Source organism: Rhinolophus ferrumequinum, chromosome 7 (genome assembly GCF_004115265.2).
Source record: "Rhinolophus ferrumequinum isolate MPI-CBG mRhiFer1 chromosome 7, mRhiFer1_v1.p, whole genome shotgun sequence".
Taxonomy (NCBI): domain Eukaryota; kingdom Metazoa; phylum Chordata; class Mammalia; order Chiroptera; family Rhinolophidae; genus Rhinolophus; species Rhinolophus ferrumequinum.
The window spans coordinates 97,173,900-97,192,368 of NC_046290.1; the positions used below are offsets into that span (position 1 = coordinate 97,173,900).

Sequence of the window (18,469 nt, forward strand, 5' to 3'; positions counted from 1 at the left end):
GTAACAGTGGCGCTGGAAGGGAAATCCGAAGCTGCCAGTTCCCTCTCGCTCCTCCCTGGTGTGCCCACTCTGCTCTAACCTTCCCAGATGCAATCTAGGCCTTGCGTACCCTCTTTCTCTTGTGCTGGGAAAATCACAGCAACTTTCGCTATGTACCATGGAGGGACCCTGACATGCTCCAGGTGTGGAATTAAAACTCCAAAGATTTGCAGAGGGTCTCCTCACCTCCATGTGGCCTAGTGCCTTTTCAGAGCCTCTGTGGTTGGGATAATGAATACAGAGGCCAGAAGTCTGCAGAGCTACCAGGCTACCAGGCTGGACAGGAGGGGGCTGAGTATTCTCTAGCAGGAGTGGGCTGTTCAAGGGAAATACACCAAGGGCCAAGTTTGTGGTCATCGAGCGCCCCCAGCTCCCTTCCAGTCCCTACACTAGAGAATACAATGATGACAAATGTTAGGATGATAGTAATTGCTGCCCATGTGGTGAGGCTGTGGCATTGATTTAATCCTTTCCCTACATCTGGTGGATGCCAGGGGAACCAACCGGCTCCACTTTGTCAGTGGATTTGAAAAGTAAGAGGAGGGGAGTTTGTAAATGGCCAGTTCATGCACTCAATTATCCTTAAGACCTGACAAATTGCATTCAGTCTTTGATCATGGTGGAGATGACGTTAGATTAAGACCTTTTTTTCCTAATGCAAGACTCTGACACCCCCCAAATCCATTTTCAACAATGTACTTATTATTTTTTTTATTGAGCACCTACTATGTGCCAGGCGTTTTACAGATGTCCAGAGAGCCTGCTCTGTGTAGATGGGGCTGGTCTAGTTGCAATTCAACCCCAGGCTGCGGGCCTAGTGGCCTTTCTCTGCCTTGGCTGAATATTGGAAGCCACAACTGCGGGAAGGGCGCGGAGCATTGCAGTTGCCGCCGCAACTGTCCGCCAAGAAGGCCGCCTGGGGACCTAGGGCCCGAGCTGCGGGGGGAGCGACAGCTGTCGTTGTCGCGCCCGGGGACCGAGCTCCCGCGGGGCCGACCCGGCTCGGGGGCCGAGAGGAGGAGCAGCGAGGGGCGGGGCGCGCGGGGCGGGACGGAGGAGGGGCGGTGGCACAAGCGGCTCGGGCTCTGCGCGCCGAGGAAGTCCCGCTCCGAGAGAGCTGCGAGTGTCTGGAGTAGGCGCGCTCGGCGCGTTCGGGGAGCGAAGTCCGGAGCCAGGGGGCCCGGTGCCGCCGCAAACCCCTCCTGCTAACCGTTCAGCCAGGGCCCCGCGGCGCCGGCGACGGCCGCCGATGGAGTTCACTTGAGCTGTGAGCCGGCGGGAGAGGCAGGCGCCGGCGAGCGGAGCGCGGGCCGGAGCCGAGCCAGCCCCGGGCGCTTCCCGGCCGCCCGCCCGCCAGCCAGTTCCAGCCAGGAGGCGCCGTCGGCCCAGCGCAGCCTGCCCGGCGCCCCGGCCGCTGCAGCGCCCCCCGCGCCGCGCGCCGGCGAGATCGGCCCAAAATAAAGACTCCCGGAGCTTCCTCCTCTATCGCGGCGGCGGCGGCGGGACCAGGACCAGGCGGCCCGCGGCGCTGCTGGAAAGGCGGGCCCGGCAGTCGAGGAGCCTGAGGCAGCCACCGGGGAGAAGCCGCCGCCGCCGCCGCGGTGCGCCCTCCTCCTCCTCCTCCCTCTCCCTCCTCCCTCCCTCCGCACATGGTCTCCTTTGTCCTGTCGCCGCCGCCGCCGCCTAGCTCTTAGCTCCGCGCGCCGCGGCCGCGGCTCGGGCCGCTCCTAGCCGCTCGCCCGCCCACAGGCCCGCCCGGGACATTCCTCGGGTCCCCGCCGTGCCCCGCACGTCGCAGGAGCGGCCCGGAGGCAGCGGGCGAGCGCGAGCCGGGCGCGATCCTTCTCGCCGCCGCCCGCTTGGCTCGGCCGCGCTTGGATGTGTGCGCGGCGCCCGTTCCCGGCCGCCGGGAAGCTGCCGCTCGCGTACGGATCTGGTTCGTGCCTCAGCTTCAGGCTTTCGCCAAGGACAGGACGAGACAGAGACTTGCGGACGGAGCCCAGTCGGAGTTGGGCGTTTTCTCTTCGTGTGTTTGGCTGGTTTTCCCCTGGTCTCTGACGATCCCCCGTCGTGAACCCTGCTAAGGAACCCAACCATGAACTTGGGGCTGACAGGACCGCTTAACCCTTTGCAACCAGGTAATGCAGCCCTGGGGGCACAGCCCCCTCGCTCGCTGTCCGCGGTCAGAAGAGAGGCGGCCGGGTCGGGGGGTCTTTTGTTGGGGCGGCCCGGCCGGCGGGCAGGGGTGGCAGGGGCGGGCTCCTCCAGTTCCGCGCGCCTGAGTCCCCGTTCGCCACCCCCTTCCCTTCTGGCCTCTCTCCCTCTCCCCCTCCGCGGCCCTGGCGCCCGCCTTTGTACTTTCCTCCCTGGGCCGCAGTTCGGGCGGCAGGAGCTGCGCGGTCGGGACCGGGGGCCCGAGCGGCCCAGGCGCTTCCCGGCTCAGGGGCTCCTCCTGACCCGGGGCCCGGCTTGGGCCTGCGCCGCTGGGACCGGAGACCTTGCCACGGCGCTGGCTGCGCGGTCTTGGGGTAGCCCTTCCCGCTCCGAAGTGTCGGGATCCTGGCCCGCACGCGGTGCCAGGGAAGAGAAAGGAGATCTGGGCTCGGGATCCGCGGCAGTTGGAGAAAAAAACTCGGGCTTAAGTTTCGAGGAGGTTTGTCATTTCTTGTTGGAAAGACCCTCTTCGTGCGGGTGCGGAGGGCCGTCGCCCGCGTCTGCCACGGAAGGGAATTAAAGTGGACCCCGAATGAGAGCGGCCGCCTCCCACCCGCGTCTGCACGGAAGGCTTTTATTCGTGTCCCTCATTTTCCGTGTTCCTTCCTCCAATTTGCTTGACGTAACTTTTCTTTCAACACTAACTACGGCGTCTAGTAATTTTTTAGCATTAAAAAACAAATTAGCGCTCTCCGCACAAATAAAAAGGAACCAAAAGAGAGCTTTGATTTTTTTTTTAAATCAGTTTTTTACTTCACGCTCTCACCTTCCAGAGCCGAGTGAGGGGAATGAAATGAAATGGCGAGCAAAATCTAACGGTCTTGAGTGTGTGTAAAGGTACCCCCGCGTTAAAAACGAGAGAAGGAAAAGCGCCGCTCGTCTGCCAACTCTCGGCTCGCCACGTCTCCATTTGTCGTTCCTGATTTAAAAAAAAAAAAAATCAGCTAGGAAAATGGTCCAGGTAATATAAGGAATAACAGACATTTTTCTAAAAACAATGAAAAAGTCCCAAAGATTAAAACCCAATGAGCCAAAGAATTTGCACAAACGCTTTAAAAATGGAAGTAGAATTTGGAAAGTTCATGGAGGAAAAAGCAAACAATTTTCTTGTAGTTTCCACCTAAGACTTTGGCTAAGAAGCCCTTTTCTGACTTTCAGGGCAGCGGTCCGCCACAGTCTTAACCACCTGGGTGGGAGAGAAGGGATCCAGAATCATTTTATGATTAGTCAAAGCCCCATTGCAATCATTTTCTTTTGGGTGTTTTTATGTGGTGGCCTTGGTGCGACACCCCCTTCCCACTTGCAAGAGGCGTCATTTCAGGCTTTGTGACATGTATCAGAAAATCAAAGGGCTCAGAAAGCTTTTATTAGAAGGTGTACTCCTAAGCTTCTCTGAAGATCCTGTCAGACTTATTTCTGTAATAACTTAACTGGTTGGCAACATAATAATCATATCCTGTAAGTTTGCTTCAGACATAAGGAATGCCGTAGTTACCTACTTGAGAACATAGCGTGCAGCCCAGTGAAGCTGACAAAGGTGGCAGCCCCAAGGAGGGTGTGAAAGACAACCAAAGGGCCTGTTCACCTTCATCCAGAGCTTCTGTCCTATTCTCTCTCTCTCATACACACACACACACACACACACACACACGCACACGCACACACACGTACACGCACACACCAAGTGCAAATAAAAACTCATTCAGGAACCTTTTCCTTTCCTTCCTCGTGCTTTTTGTATTTAGGATTCAGTCATTTGTTTTTTTTATTTCTTTGAGCCAGTTAGACTCATTTTAATAAGTAACTCCAAAATCTGCAAGGGTTATTTCAGTTTGGTAAAATGATTTACAGACTTTTTTCCTTTTAAAAGATGAACTGGAGTTTATTTTTTTAAGCCATTAATTTGGCGTAGCCGTTCCAATTAGATCTAATAGACACTTTTTCATTGAAAAATGGTGAAATACTCTTATCTCTAAGTTTTTACCGGAGAAACTCACATTCCTAGAAATCTCAATGTTATAATTTAACAACACTATCCCCATAATTTTTGCTTTTATAACTCAATCTTCTTCATCTGCTTAATGCGTAGTTTATTCCCCCACTATGCAACAGTATTTTAGCAGTTTGTTTTTATTAAAAGCTACTATAATAATTTTATTTAATTATGTTTAAGATGTCGGGGAGGCCCTTGGCGTATTTTTTATTATTCCTGCAAAATCAGGAAAAATCCATGTAGGATTTATTTTAAACTGTTTATGTATGAATGTATGCAGTTCACTTGTTTTGTACATATATTCATTTTTTTCTTGATCTGTTTGTTAATCTTCTGAACCACCCCTACAGTTGGAAAATTAGAATGAGAATAAAGGGAAAAGTAATCATAAAAATATTTTATGTCTTCCTATATCACTTGTTTTGAGAACTAGAACATGGTCCCCAGATGTACACAGGAATATCTCATCTTCATCAACATAACATGGAAAGACTAAATTGAATATCCTCTTTGTCTCCAAAAGCCAGCCTGAGTCAAAATACTTCAGATTCCCCCCTTCCTCTATTTCCTACATTTCTTTCTTTTTTATTTATTCAACATTCAATGCTTTGCTTTGTCAAACATGCACTTCTATAAAAGTGAAAGATAAGTGATTTCTTACAAGGGTTGATTAGCAAAACAGCATAAATATAGCCATTATAAATTTAAATGTAGATACATCTTCAAAATAAAGTAAGGATACTTAATTTTTAATTCTTAAATTTTCAAATTCTAGTAATATTCAGTGCTTCTGAAACATTATAGCATTTTCCTCTAAACCGACTTCATGTTTATTTTCCAGAACATTAGTGTATAATTTAAATTGGCTTTACTCTTGCTGTTTAAGCAGGCTTATTTCACTTCCCTCAAGCCACTGTAATAATTAGCAGACATGATCTCTAGAAAATGGAAAGGAAATTATGCTGATGGCATGTAGAGTGTCAGGTTTGGGGGCAGGTTGGCTTGCTTAGGTTTCAACACCAAGGTCATCCTGGTTACTATAGGAATGGGGATCTTGGGGTCATCAGATGAACATTTAAAAATTAATTTCTGGGAGTGCTAGTCAACACTTTTCAGTGAGGAAAAGCTTAGCATTAAATAATACGCATTTGTGGTTTATGAAAGACAATTGAAAAATAGGCATGTCTGCAAATATATAAAAAGTACCATTTCCAAAATAATCTGTCAACAATATTGCAAAATCATTATGTGAATGAGCTTAATTGCTTTGTGTATCATCTCATAGAAATATGTTTTGCACAGATAATATGTCTAATAAGGACACGTTTTTAAAATCAGATTTTTCCCCCCATGGCAAATAGCTGCACTGCAGGTCTCTCTCATGCAGTCACCTAGCGCCACCTTATGGGGCTGGGGGGAAATTTCTGCTTTCCCTGTTAGGCTTTTCTAAAGTGCAGTAAATTGATTTAAAATAATAGTAATGATGATGGTGACGACAATATTCATGACAGTAATAACACTTTCCCCCCTTTCTTGTTTTTCAGGCATCAGATGCCAGCTCTGAAAAACTCTTCAATACTGTTATTGTAAACAAAGGTAAGAGTCTTTAATTATGAGCAATGGCTTCCATATTTTTATATGTATTTCATTGTCGTTGCCTAGGAAGAAAAAAATTAAAAAACAATGGTCGTTCTTTTTTTTTCATTCTGGAACTACTGTTCATATTTGTATTTTTGCCTCATATGACTCTGTATTTTGTGATTCACTGAAAGCAGTTTAGTTTAAAAGAATACATTGAATCCTTATTTAAATTGATTTGACTAAGAAATCATTATTATCTATGTGACTTTAATTTAATGTAGGAAGTGGTAATGGAGAATAATAGTTCTCGAAGAGCCTTAACTTCATTGTTACTTATCAACTACCCAGCAGTGAGAGAACTATAAATAGCCAATTTGTCCTGCGGACTCTAATAACCAGTGGATATGTAGTAGTCACAATACTATGGTCAGAAGCCAAGCCTTACTCTGCTGTGGGCTTTCTGTAAAGTAAATAAATGAACAAGAGGGCAAAATTTAAATATGTGCTATCCCATTAATTTCTTCCCAACAGTAATATAGAGTAAGAGAGACTAATGATAAAGGAATACGTTTAAGGGAAAACTTATCTTAAATCATTGCCAATAGGTTTCTGGGCAGTTTTCATTTGTAGCAGTATTGTTGGAAATAATGAAATTTAAGGAGGAAGTGTCTAATCATGGGCTTTGCAAAGGTGTCTGATTCGAAAGGTATAAATTATATGAACTATTTGATCTTTTCCTCTCCACTGTGGAACCTGATTTAGGTGCTTGTGTGATAATTGCTAGATGAAGAAGGCGTGCTTTCTGTGCTCATTTCATTCTGTTACATGGAAGAGTTGGGCCCTCATAAAGTTTTTGAAATCTGAAACCACTTCAGCATTCTGTAGCTAGCTAGCATTTTTGCTACCTGGTTAGTAAGACACATTTCCAAGTGCAGTTATTTGGAGCTCCTAGATTCTTTTAGAATTGGAACCAACTGCAATTTTAAGTAGTACATTATGTTTAAAGTTCCCTTGAGGTGTATATGCTTATGTGATTGCTGTTATTCCCAGAATTATTGTCATTGAATTTTATCTTTTTTAGTGCATAATGGAGTCTTCCAGTTTTATATTTCATCATATTTTTGATAGACTGCATATTTTTGAAAGTTTGTATAAATTTGTTAACCAGAACGCTAAAACCCCAGTGAAAGAAACTATGTGCAGTTCATAGCATACAGTGCTCATGTGTAAAAAATGCATAATTGTTTATTGGTCATTTTGTTGAGGGAGAGGATTGATTGGTAGACAGTGGTGTATCCATGTGAAAAAGGGAGGAGGAGGAGACTGAGATATGCCAGGTGGCCAAAAGGAGGTCTTCTGTGTTTCAGTGACAGCCCACTCCGGCCCCGCCCAGGCCCTGCAGCCCCGTGTGACTGTGTCTTTCTTTGGCCAGTTTGCTCTAAAGCTGTGGAATGTGTTTGCCCTCTCTGGGATCAGCCTGGAATGAGAGTTGGCTCTGGGACCTGCATTCAGGCGGCCGCTGCCCTCACCAGGCTGAAAGGCTCTCTTCAGGAGGGATGAAGAGTGATTGATGAGGAGAAGCGCCCTCTGCCTCTTTCCTCCTGCTCTGTCCTCTGCTTTCCGTTTTCCAATCAAATGTTTCCCACATTCTTATTTGTGTTTACTTACAGAGTGTGATTTGTGGCATCTATTTGGTTGTGAATAGTCACCCCCTGACGGGGTGCCTTTCTTCTGAGCTGCTTTTCTGGGGGTGATTTAGTTGCCTTGAAAGGATTAAGGTTTCTTTGTGTACAGGAAAATCAACATAGGCTTTTTCTAAGCCTTGCTTGGGAAACCATACACAAATAAGCATTTTAGTTGATGGCAGATTATTCTTTGCCCCTTATTTCCATCAAAATGGCCTTTCTTTTCTCCTCCAGAGTTTCCCCTTAATGCCTTATGCTAATTCCTGTTGGTAACATAAATGACAAGCGAAGGAATCAATGCAAATCCAGGTGCTGCCCACTAGACTGACTGGTGTCCAGCACCCGCCCTCCTCCCCTGAGAGAAGGAGATTAAGGGGGGCAGGGAAGGGGGCAACGCATGGGGACAGTTTTGTTAAGGGGATTAGTATTCAAACTGCTAAACATCAGGAAAACAACTTCAAAAAGAGATTCATTGTATAGTGATAATGTCAGTAATTGCTTCAGGACAGGTGCAGAGAGCCTCCAGGCGAGCTTTTGGTTTTAAGTCTGTTTTCACTCCTGGTCGTGGAGGTGTTTACTGGATGGATGGTTGACAAGGCCTTCAAGGAATTGTCAGCTTCATGCACATCAAGTTCAAGTTCTCCTGCAAAGCAGCCTGCCTGCCTGCAAGTCAGGTCTCCCGTCTCTGTCCAGTATTCTTAGCCAAGAGCAATAAAAAGCGTTGTAAGAAAGGGCACATTTACACCAGGTAACAAACACTACGGGGAAAATCTTCAAAGCCTCAGTTTATTGAACAGTCTAACAAGCGTGCAGGGAAGCTGACACGTGTATTTCTCCACCTCCAGATGTTTAAAGCCACATGTCACCTCTCCTGCCCAGGGGTTCCACAGTGCTTGGGCCTTAGAGAAGCCTGACTTTAAGCTGCTGGTGAGATTATGCTGCTGAGCCCAGTGGCAGGCAGATTTGGGCCATAAAATTTCACTGTGGGAGGGCAGTGCTAATCTCACCAACTGATTGTGTTGGGGGCTGGGGGGCACAGCTTTGATGCTGGGGCTGAAGCTCCTGGCTGAAGCAGCAGGGGCCATGGCTCAGTCCCAGCAACCTGCTTGTGAGCTTGAATAAGTCCTTTAGCCTCTGTAGGGCAGAATTTTGAATCCTAGCAAAACCTCCTCGTCCTGGGCCACCGTCTCTGGTGGGATGTTTTATGACAGTCTTGGGAAGTGAGGAGGGGCTGACACAGCAGGTCTGATGAATATGTTTCATATCACTTCTGCCTATTGATTGTGTTTTCCTGCCCATTGATCCGTTTTCCAATCAAATGTTTCCCACATTCTTATTTGTGTTTACTTACAATCAAATGTTTTCCAATCAAATGTTTCCCATGTGTTGGAGAGCCCATCCAATTTAATAGAGAACTAGTAAGAAAGTTTCTTGTGTTTAGGTGTTCCGAATCATTACTTTCTTCTGATGCCTTTTATTTCCCACTTTAAAACAAATTAATCAAGCAAAGCGTGCTTGCCTGCACCCACGACATGCCCAGTGAGTACTGTGCATGTCAAAAGAGGTGGAAAGATGAGTCTGTAAATTTCAGGCTTAGGGTTGTAGACGTTACAAACTAGTTTAAGTTTAATCAAGGTCATGGTTGCCTTGTTTAATCTTCATGTGTTTAAATGTTTACAGGATGTTCATATGAATTTTATGAATCCTTCTGTCTTTGTGACTCAACCATCTGCCCAAGAAAAAATTAATTTTCCCAGTGAGACAGAGGAAGAGTTACTTCTTGTGCATGTTTAGTTGGTTGACTGCTGTAGGAACAACAGGACTAAATTCTGAAGGATTTCCCCTTAAGGGAACTCTCCAGTCAGGTCCATTTGTGCAGCCAGTGTGTATTACCCTTTCTTACATACTGTAGGACCTACTTCTTGGCGGTTTTGCCACTTTGATATATAGACAGAAATGCAGAAAATGACCATCCTGCCAAGAAAGTCAGTCTCTTTTAAACTCTGATATTGTTTCATGGCAGAGCTGCCTGAGGAGGAAAGGAAAGAAGGGAAGCCCTGTCTGGGAGGAGGGAGAAGAGCAGTCATGTGTTCTATGGAGTCCGCTATTTACGTGCCAGCCCAGTGTGGGCCCATGGTGTAGGACAAGGGAAGAGAAAAGGCCCAAGTCACTGCCCCTTCTTGCCACAGAGCCCTCTTCTAGGATCTACCCTGCCACCGGGACAAGCTGTAGATGATAGGTGGCCAAGAAGTGTATTTCACCCCATGACTTTATCACCCCTTCTTTTTCCCTCACCTCTACCTTTGGGCCCTCCTGGGGAAAGGTCCCCTGAGCCCACTGTTAGAGAGCTGAACCTAGCTGAGTGGGCATCTCAAGTGCTGGGGTGGGGAAGGACCCAGGAAGGGATGAAGCCCCTGGTTGCTCCCCCGCTGTGAGCACCCAGTGTCTACAGAAATGTGAACAGCAAAGGAGCAGCCATCACCCTCCTGGGTGGGACTCCCGCTTCCCTTCACACACACACACACACACACTCACAGCTCAGCCATGGAAATTCTGGTGGACACTTGTGCACCGTGATGAGTACTAGAGGGACCCTGGGGCTGCCCAGAGCTCTCTGACTGGGACGGTTTGTCCTTTTCTGGGTCCTACCAGGCCTACAGGTGGATACACCTGGCCTCTTCTTGGGTCCTTTTGTACAATGGTTTCCTTGGGACACACATGCACTCAGAGCCTTTAAGTTAGTAGGCCCTTTCAGTATTTTCGACAATATGGTTTTATCAGCAGTGTGGAAAGGACACCTAGCTAAAAAATTGCTTTAGGAAATGAGGTGAGAGAAAAGTTGCCAGAGATACTGCTTGCTGTGATGAGGTTCAGTAACGGAGTACTGAATCAGTTCTTGAATGGAGGTGATCTCACCTCATTCATTAGGTCAGACTTGAAGGGGCAATTCCTTGGTTTGGTGACCAAAAAGCTAAGTTCTATTACTACCAAGGCCACCATTGACTTAAGAAAAACCCCTCCGCTAAAATAATTCTGTGCTTTTTATGTAAGTGAAAATAATGCGGTTGTTTACTGTGGGGTGGCTTTCTTTAATTTATTTTTTTCAGAGTTTAAAATTATAATGAGCACATGGAGACCATTTTACATTTCCTTGTGGTGTCTTGAGTTTAGTTGGAAGGGGGACATGACACAAAGCACATGTGCACAAGAGTAAATAAATAAACAGCCAATTTCAGCCTCTGTCAATTAGTTGCAATTTTGTAATGTCTTAAAACCTAGATAAGGGAAAGCTGTTATGGAACTTTCTTTAATTCTCTTTCTCCCAATCTTTTTTTGTCCTGGTTCAGAGAGTTCTCTGGGTTCTTTAGGAGATAGAAATGTCTGACGTGTGGAGAATTAAATACTATTGAAGGGTAATTGCTGCTTGATAGGAGACAAAAGAGTTATGAGTGGTTCAGTCCCTCCTCTTCCGCTACCCTGCAAATAGCATGCAATCAGTCCCTTTTGTTGTGGAAATGGACCTTCCTATAGACGCCAGGCTCTTACAGACAGAACTTGTATAGAATTACTCCTTGAGATTTCTTGGAAACATGCCTTGTACTGTTAGAGCGAAACCACCAGAAAAGGTCTAAAGCAGGGGTGTCCAAACTTTTTTCAACGTTTTTTACCAAGGGCCATATGCGGTAAAAAATACACAAACAGCCATGCCACTCACTCGAGGTGAAGGACGTATTGCCTCACCTGGTTTATTTAAGTAAACTAAATATATTTTTGCAATTTGCTGCGGGCCAATTAACAGTGGATCGCCGGCCGCGGTTGGCCTGCGGGCTGCAGTTTGGACATCCCTGGTCTAAAGGTATTTCATGGTGTGAACAAGGGTTCCTGCTAGGTTTTTTACCAGCTGCTACCTGGTCTTTCCCTGACGTAGGGATGAGTGTGAGGAGGAGTCCTGGGTAAATACTGGGTCCCATCACTGGAGGTTTAGTGAGGAAGGTGGAAGATACTCTGAACATTCAAATCAATCTGGGTGGTGTCTTTGGAATAGAACCTTTACCGTGATGTCACTTTTCCACGTAGACCGTAGGCCAGATCCTGTGTACCCCTGTGAGCTGGAGCAAACTACAGTGTAAGAGAATCCTTTCTTTTAGTCAGATAAATATTCTTTTGTTGACGTTAGAGCCCACTACATAATAAAGCTCTTCGCTTACTTTATTGGATGATTGCTGCTGTTCTCTGATACTTGGCAATAGTAGCAAAAGAGCTGGAATGTTCACCAGCCTCTCTTTTCAGTCCATTCATGTTCAGGGTTCTGTTTAGCCAGTGACGTGATATTTGGTTGTCTCAGAAAGTCATACACGCTCATAGGAGACAGTTGGCATGAACACAACACCCAGTCAGTCCTGGAGTCTTTAATGGGGGCCATTAAAGGACAAAGAGCCTCCTCACTGGTGACACTTTCTACCCCAGGCTTGGAGTTTCCCCGCATGGAGGAAGCCTGTGTCTATCCCATGGCCTCTGGATTATTTCTAGTTTCTGACAACTGCAGAAAAATGTTGTTTTCTCTGAAAATGTATGTTTATTTAACTAGGTTTCTTTTTGCTTCACAATCTGGATTCCATTCAGTCAGTTACCACTCCAATTAACTAACAATTATTTAACATTAACAGTAATTACAGACGCCAGTTAAGCGCCTACAGATGTCAACTGTTAGCTTTGTACCTAATCACTCAATGAAATGGAGAAAGTTCAACAAACATCAATTAGCCAAGCAATTAGTATGAGTTAGGAAAGAGCATGTTATCATGTGTGAGCTGATTCAATTTATTTTATTTTGGCAGTAAAACACACACAGGCAGGCGGCAATAAGTTCCTCAGATAAGATAAAATTCTATTGTTTTGCAGCTTACATAAGAATTCTCTCCTTTCCTGTGCACAAGTCAAATATACTCTTGCCTGGAATTTATTTAACAAGCAAAATTTGTCTCAATTACTCCGAAAGCCCAGCAATGCTCAGTCTCAGGAAGCAACTTTGGTGAATTATGAATGCACTGAAGATACTGTGTAAGGAAATGTCAGAAAATTTCAGCAGAGAAATGATTGATTCCCACACAAATAATCTCCTCTGTGCATTTTGGATTTTTACCGGTTTATTCCTGAACCTATGGGGGCCGAGCAAGTACAACAGACTGTCTTAATTTCATGGTGCCTGAGCTATTGCTCAGCTCTTTTGATTTTGCCTGGAGCAACCATCAGTGTTTTACCACTTCCCCGGTCTATGCCTTGAAAAAGGAGAAATGGTTGTCTAGTAAGGACCCACTTTGTGAATTCACCAACGAGATTCTGGGCCCGAATTCAGAGGTTCTGCAGCCCTCCCCCATGGCCCACTCCCATCCCACAAGCTTGCCTTCCATCCATGGCTGAGCTGCCTGGACTTACTGGAAGAGTGCATTCTAAGGCTTGATTATGCAAGGAGGCCCATAAATTGGTATGTGGAAGTTCATTTTACGTCCAAGTGGCAAGCTGGCGATGAGTGGCCGTGCCTCCGGTTCCACTTCTGGAAATGATTTCTCACCAGCTCCTGAAGCCTGTGGGTAGGAGTGGAGAGCCCCTCCTTTGTGGGGTGCACCGTCAGTTCACTGTGGGGTTGTGTGCAGAATGCTCCATCTGAGCAAGCCTCTCAGCATTAGTTGAATCCACGAGTTGAAAAATAAATATTAACTATTCTGCCACGGGTATAACTTAAGTAGAGAGTCAGCATGCCCCGCATGCCTTTCCCCTGTAAACCCTTTACTAGGACTCGGCGGTACAACACACAGAGTGGGCTGCCACAGCTGCTTTCTGAGCAGTGCCTTTGCCTTCTGTCCGTCCATCCGTCCGTCCGCTTGTGCACCTCAGGCTGCAGAGTCTCACGGCAACACTGGCCTCATATTAAGTGTCAGCCATGGAACAGCCGCAGGTCTCCTCGTCCTTATTCTGGGGCCCAGGCGGAAGGAGCAGCCCCCTTCCTGGTAGTTGTCTTGGTGGAGGGAAAAGTCGAGCCAGAACCCTAGAATGCCCCTTCAGGTTTCAGCTTGGATGTGCTCGGTGGCATTTCCGACGATCATTGGCCAGAACGAGTCCCTAAGGCTTTTCCCACCGCCCCTCATGAGGTGTCTTGTGTTCCTGGAGGTTGGGAGGAAGTTTTCCTTGATAGTGGAGGCTCTCGCCAGGACTTCTGGCATCTCAGGAGCCCCATCCCAGGGGCACCCCGAGTAGTCGTGGTTACTGCATCGCGCCAGGGCTCAGCTTTAGGCATCTGGTTCCCTCAGCTTCTAACAACAGGATTTTGCTCCAAATTTCTACTCTCCATGCCCATTCCTGTGCCTATAAGTGGACTGATCTTTAATTTTCAGTCATATTTGATTAGAAGTGACTTCGGGTTTTCAAGCAGGAGCATTTCCTTAACAACCAATGGCATAAGCATGAGGCCCAGTCCTGTGCTGAGGCGGGAGGGGGCCTGTTAATAAGGACTAGTGTTCTGTGGGCGCTCAAATCCTCTCTGACCCTTGTAAAGCTTGTCTTATAAAGGAAGAGGTTGAGAGCACATCATTGCTTTTCTAAGAGTCCTTTTGAAGAGGCAACTGTCTCAAGTGTGCCTGTTAATAGACTGATGTGGGAGGCGGTTATATTCGGATGCCTTTAAAAGCCACTTGGAAAACATTTTCCCCCTCTTATCTATCACCTTTCACATCTCTCAGCAGAGTAACACTAAAACCTAATTTTAGCCAAGATTACATCATTTTCTCATTATCTGTTTATAGCCGGGAAAGCCTTTTCCATAGTAAAGCTCTTCTCCCTGAAAGCCCAGCTATGTAATTCCTCTTGTTTTGTATCATTTTTCTTGACGTTTCAAGTATGGTCTGTCTTCTGCTGGACTTGTTGGGTTGATCTTTTAAGTCTTCTTCATCCATAAACTTTACCCATAAGCTTTGGTTTAACTAGGACTCTTCTTCTGAAATCAGATTTGTCATCTGCTAAGTAAATGATGTCAATGTTTGTTCCATTTATTCCTTCAATTGGCTTGAAGTGGAAGCCATATTGAAATTATTCTTCCATTCAACAAATATTAAGCACTGAGTAACAAGCTCAGGAGATAACAACAGTGAACAGATCATATTAAACATAAGACCCAAAAAGTAAGAATTTAAACATATTTTTAAATTTGGAAAGAGACTTTTGAAATGGTGTGATGGGAAAGAAGCCACTTACTAATTTTTTTTAAATGGCCATAAGAGTGTGTCAGGAGGAAACACTGACCTGAGGTGAGCCCATGTGGGTTGGCAACTGGAATAGACCCGTCCTCAGTGACTGCAGGTGTCACCCATTCAGGGGCCACAGCCTGCCAGCTTGTGCACACTGTCAGACCAAAACCTACCACTTTGAGTTTTCCATGTGAAAAACGGATGCTTTTGTTAAACTAATTAAACTAATGAAAAGGTATGGAGGAGCGCTGTCAAGTTCTGTGTGTCACCTATCAATGGGGCCTCTTTTTTTTCATGTTTCCCCAGTTAGATTGTGTTCCTTCCATTTGTGCCCGGTTGGCATACTACAAGGAGGGGAGGGGTGTATTACAGTAAACACTGCTTTTAGTAACAGAAGGTTCGGGCTCCAGCTGAGCTGAGCGACTGGTCACCATGAGCACATCACTCCATAGGACTTGTTTTTCTCGTTGGTAATGTGAGAAGGTTGAATGGACTCCAAGATCCACCAAGGTCTAAAGGCCAAAGTTTGCTTTTGAGTGTTCTAGGTCCTTTTCAAGCCTGAAACTTGCACAGAGGGCATCCATGTTCCCAGATAGCTGTGCGTGACACTGTGAACATTGCGTTTGAAAAGAGTGGTGCCTCGTAGCCAGTGCTCTGACTTCAGTCCTGAACTTGTAAGCAAGAATAGGGCTGTCTACACCTCTCTTCTCCAGGAGATTCCATCTCTGTAAGAAAGATCTTAGAGGTAAGAGGGTCTGAGTCTCAGGGGTGGGGGAAGAGGGCAGAGAGTGAGGATCTGCTGTTTGATTACCAGCTGTTTGGTATTAACCTCCGGAATTAGAATAACCATGTAGAGGGCCCCTTGTCTGCTGGTCTGCATTTTCAGTGGTGTTAAAAGAGGTCTTTTATCTGCTTGCTAATTGTTTATAAAACCCCACTGTAGAAAGAACTTAGGTGCCAGGTTCCTTTGTACTTGACCTAAGAGGACTGACTGACCATTTCCTGGGCAGGGATTGCTGCAGGTTAGATGAGGATGGGGCCGGCCTGCTTTAGAGCTAGCTGCCAGGTGGCTTCTTTTTCACATTGGTAAAATGAGTCTTGGATGGACCATTCTCGATAATCCAGGGAATGTCACCACCTCGCCACCTGTCTTTAGCTGTCAGTACATTCTCGCACACTACGCAATTCATCAGAGCCCTGCTTCTTCCAAAGGTAAACTAGGCCTGCTGGACTGACTCCGTCTTACCTCCTCCTGTTCTTTTGCCAGGAGTGATGATAGTATCAGCTTCATTCTCTCAGCCCCACACTTGCTGTTTGCTGAGTTTTAGCTTCACTCAAAGCCCGGTCATATCTATTGTGGAAGGGTTTGTTTTAAAGAAAAGAATGAGAAGTAATACTTTGGGTGTCTTGGCATTCCCCAAGAGGTAGCACAAAGGAAAATTGTGAATGGCTTTAAGAAGGAATCGGGTTAATTGTGTTATTACCAAATCCGTCGTGTGTTACTTAGGAGAATTAGGCTGGCCTGGGCTGTCTCCCTTCCCTTCTGAGAGTGAGAACTGAAAAGGAAGCACATCACTGAAGAGACATCGAAGATCTTCGAGACCAATTCCTGGATGCGATGCCGGGGCGTTGCTGCTGTGTGCTTTGGTCAAATATTAGATTATAAACTAAGTTGTGTGGGTTTGTTTTTCGCAGCTGGCTGTAGGGGCTGCATTGCCCTGTATGATAGCCTCTTGCCAAGATGTTAGACATCAAATCAATGCCGTGTACTCCCATAGGAAGGAGAAGCGCCTGACTTCAACAGGCAGGCTCGGGGTGACTTGTTAGAGGGTGGCTCTCCAGGCCCACTGAGGCCCAGCCAGCTATGAGTAGCTGATACGTGCCCACGTGACTCCTTACCCTGAGTGACTGACTCGTTACCTGTGGGGCCATTTGGCGGGGCCCTCACCCCCCAGAGCACACCTTCGGGTCAGGCTCCTGCCGAGGTTCATTGCTTAAGCCAGCCTTTGCACCTCCTCCTTCTATATTAGCTCCAGGACAAACTTGAAAACTGCCTACTCTAAGGGTTTTTTGGCATTTTAAAAGTTAAGGCCGACTTTCTGAGCCTTCTCAGCCTCCTGCCAGGTATCTTATCTTATTCAAATATCCTAATTGCTACTCAGGCTTCTGGGCTGCACATCATCCTAGCACCTAACTGACAAAATAGACCTTCACCTGAGGGCCTCATTATGCTTTCTGCCTGTGCATCAGGCCAAAAATACCTCCACAATACCTGTGCGACACCCCGGGCTTCCAAGTGACAAACAAATAATTGGGTGAAACAAACCCCGGGCGCCGAGCAGCTGCCATCGGTGTCGGGCACAGAGGAGTCCACGGCAGTAGCAGTCACGACGCTGCCTGGTTCATGTCAGAGCAGATCTTTGAACAGTGGGTTGTGCTGACACCAGAGAATGACAGCCTTGGAAATGGCATGCTAGTTACTGCTGCAAGTGAGGCCTCTGACGGCGACCGTGACAAGCAGCTGTCATTTCCATACAGGTGAACAACTGACATCCTAGAACGGGGAGGGTGGGAGGCAGGCATGCAGCTGTGAGGCCAGCAGCAAAGATGGACTGTAGAGAGGGGGTCTCAAGTACTGGTGACCATTTGTGTTTGTATCTGTGGCAAAAGATGGCCTTAAAACACACACACACACACACACACACACACACACACGCGCGCACATCTTATCTTTAATTCTTGCAGCACTCATCCGAGAGAGGGCTGCACAAAATACACTGTCAGCTTTTTGAGGAAGGGGCCATGGCCGTGCTGCTGTCCAGTGCCCAGCCCTGCAGGCTTAAGGAATTCACTGAAAGGATCTTGCCATTCAACTCTGCCCTCCTCATCTTCTCTCCGTGGCGTGGATTGGGTTTCCAGGCCCAGGACTTAGTTTCAGTGGGAAAGGCCGTCTCTGCTGATGAGGAACTCAGCGCTCCAAGGAATGGATCAGCTGGAGTTCAGGTGCAGGATTGGGTCTAGACCACGGGTTCTCCAGTGCGGTGCCCAGAGGAGCTGGGAGAGGTGCAGAATCTCAGAGAATCAGAAGCTGGGGGTGAGGCCCAGGGTCTGTTCTGAACAAGCTTTCCAGGTGATTCTGATGCAGATGACCACCAGTCTTGAAGCAAGGAAGACCATCTGGACATTTTGTAAATGCTCAAATGATCCATGGATCACTGAGGGAAACCCAGACTCTTGCTGAAGGGCAGTAGGTCTATTCATTGTCAGAGAGCCTTTTTATTTGTTTATCTGTAACATCAGATGCACCAGGCCTGTTGAAGGTAACGCTGGACCTGCCATTTGGACTCAGTTGTCCTCTCGTCATGGATTTCCAATCCTTCCACTCTCTGGCCTGGGGAACAGCCCCACTACTTGTGTGTGGGGTGGCTGGCAGGTGTTAGGCCTGTACTTAGAGCTGTATGATAAAGTGAAGCTATCTGATCTAGATGGAGTTTGGAACCATGACCTTGGGCCTGTGTTACACTATAACCAGCTGAGCTAACTTGCTCAACCGCTTCTCAAAGACAAGCTGTTCTGTTTAGTTCCTGATTGGCAGACGCTGCATCACTGATGCCCGCTTGCCATCTGCATGAGGGGTTATCCCAACACAAACACACACACACATAGCACATGTGCTGTGATTACCAGTAACTTTTGTGAACGAAGTACTGTGTAAC

The 18,469-nt window shown here is 46.8% G+C and overlaps 1 protein-coding gene across 6 annotated transcripts in view; it reads left to right on the plus strand.

The window, feature by feature from the left end:
- AUTS2 (activator of transcription and developmental regulator AUTS2) overlaps window positions 1–18,469 on the plus strand; it is a 1,097,126-nt gene that overhangs the window by 1,009,971 nt on the left and 68,686 nt on the right. For all 6 annotated transcript variants that reach the window (XM_033111212.1, XM_033111210.1, XM_033111211.1 and 3 more), the window contains one exon: window positions 5,791–5,842. In XM_033111212.1, coding sequence (XP_032967103.1) covers window positions 5,791–5,842 — 52 coding nt within the window. The remainder of the gene's footprint in view (window positions 1–5,790; window positions 5,843–18,469) is intronic.